Below are 1,500 nucleotides of genomic sequence, written 5' to 3' on the forward strand. Positions count from 1 at the left end.
CGGAAGTGTCGTCTCTCGGTGAATCTTGACCAGGCTTCCCAAAGTAGCTAGCCGCCAAAGCTACAGCCTCATTCGAAATGAGGTCTTTCGCTACCGCAGCCAGCCTAGACACGGCAGTCTCTCTGGTGGTTCCTCCTCTCTGTCTCCCTCCCGCTGTTCCGGCTCCCGACCCTGTCCGGCGTTTCTTTGATGTGCCTTCTCCCTCCCCTCCTCTCGTCCGCTGACCAGAAGAAGCAGAGGACGCAGCGGAATAATCATTGCCTTCTCCTCCGTCTCTCTTTCGTCCTCTTTTGGGCGGTTTCTCGTCTGCATAGCCGTTTGCCGGCGCATTGCTGAGGCTTTTATTATCTGCACTCCCTGTACTGCCTGTTGACAAGCGCCCTCCACGCGCGGACCGAGAACCGGTCCCTCCTCGTCCTCCGACAGCCGCAGGGGGGAGCAATGGGAGAGAACTGTCGCCTCCGCCGGAAGAACCGCTTTGATTCAAGAGACCGGCATCTGCCGCTAAGACAGTCGGAGGCGATGGAGGGGGATCTACGATAAAAGGAAGGCAAGCTTTCGTCAGCAAAGCATGGAAAACGCGAGTTTCCAGTTCAGCAGTCTCCTGAAGAACACGCTGCACCGCCGCAAACTGCACGACAATATCTGCTTCACTTAGTAGAGCAGGATTGAAAAAGAAGGGCGTCGAAATCTCGTCCTCGATATCACCCTCTCTTTTCTCGACCTCCTCCCCACCTGCCTTACTCTCACGCTCTGTCGCTGCATACTCCTCAGCGCCATCGACCTCTTGTCTACTCTCTTCGCTCTCCCGCACTCCATATTCTCCCTTGTCTGTCGTCGGATCTTTACTACCGTCTTCTCCCCCTCCAGTCGTCGCTGAGCCGGAGACACCATCACCACGAAGACGCACTCCTGCACCACGACCGCCGCCTAGCTTGTCTCCATCCTTCATCTGAGCCTTTTTCAACTTATCGGCTAACGGAAGGTACACTGCGTCCAGCTTCTGTTTTAGGTTCAAAGCAAGGAGCCGTCCTGTTTCGATCCCGAACTGATGGCACAAAAAAGGTTTTGTAACCTGAAGAATCACACGCTTTGAAGATAAGACATCCCCCTCTTCTTCCCCATCAGATCGACTCCTTTCCTTCGATATATCAGGCTCGCCGCGCGCGGATGTAGGTTCACATATTAGCCACTCCACCTTCCACACTCCTCCCCGTACAGCATCAGCTCCGCGTGTCTGAACAAACCGGACCTGGGGCAAGCCCGTGCTGGTACCCGGCCCCTCTCTAACCTTGACCTTCCCTGTCGCTTCAGCTGCACGTCGATAGCTCTCGGCGAGCCGCTTAGCTTCCACAAACCCGTACTTCTTCTCTACGAATGCCTTCACCGCTACTTTCCCTGTCACAGCATCCGTCCACCGACACACCCAGGCACGCTCCCTCCTGCTATAATGAACACCCTTCACTGAGGGACAAAGCGCAACGGGGGTCATCAGCTTGA

The 1,500-nt window shown here is 55.7% G+C and overlaps 1 protein-coding gene across 1 annotated transcript in view; it reads right to left on the reverse strand.

The window, feature by feature from the left end:
- The window catches only part of CSUI_008969 (ap2 domain transcription factor ap2viii-2), a 5,353-nt gene extending 3,858 nt beyond the window's left edge, over positions 1-1,495 (reverse strand). Inside the window, exon 1 of the mRNA XM_068069088.1 lies at positions 1-1,495. This exon is cut by the window's left edge and continues 3,858 nt beyond it. Coding sequence (XP_067918938.1) covers positions 1-1,492 — 1,492 coding nt within the window. The 5' untranslated portion in view covers positions 1,493-1,495.
- Between the last annotated feature and the right edge of the window lie 5 nt (positions 1,496-1,500).

Source organism: Cystoisospora suis (genome assembly GCF_002600585.1).
Source record: "Cystoisospora suis strain Wien I chromosome Unknown contig_5187, whole genome shotgun sequence".
Lineage (NCBI taxonomy): Eukaryota > Apicomplexa > Conoidasida > Eucoccidiorida > Sarcocystidae > Cystoisospora > Cystoisospora suis.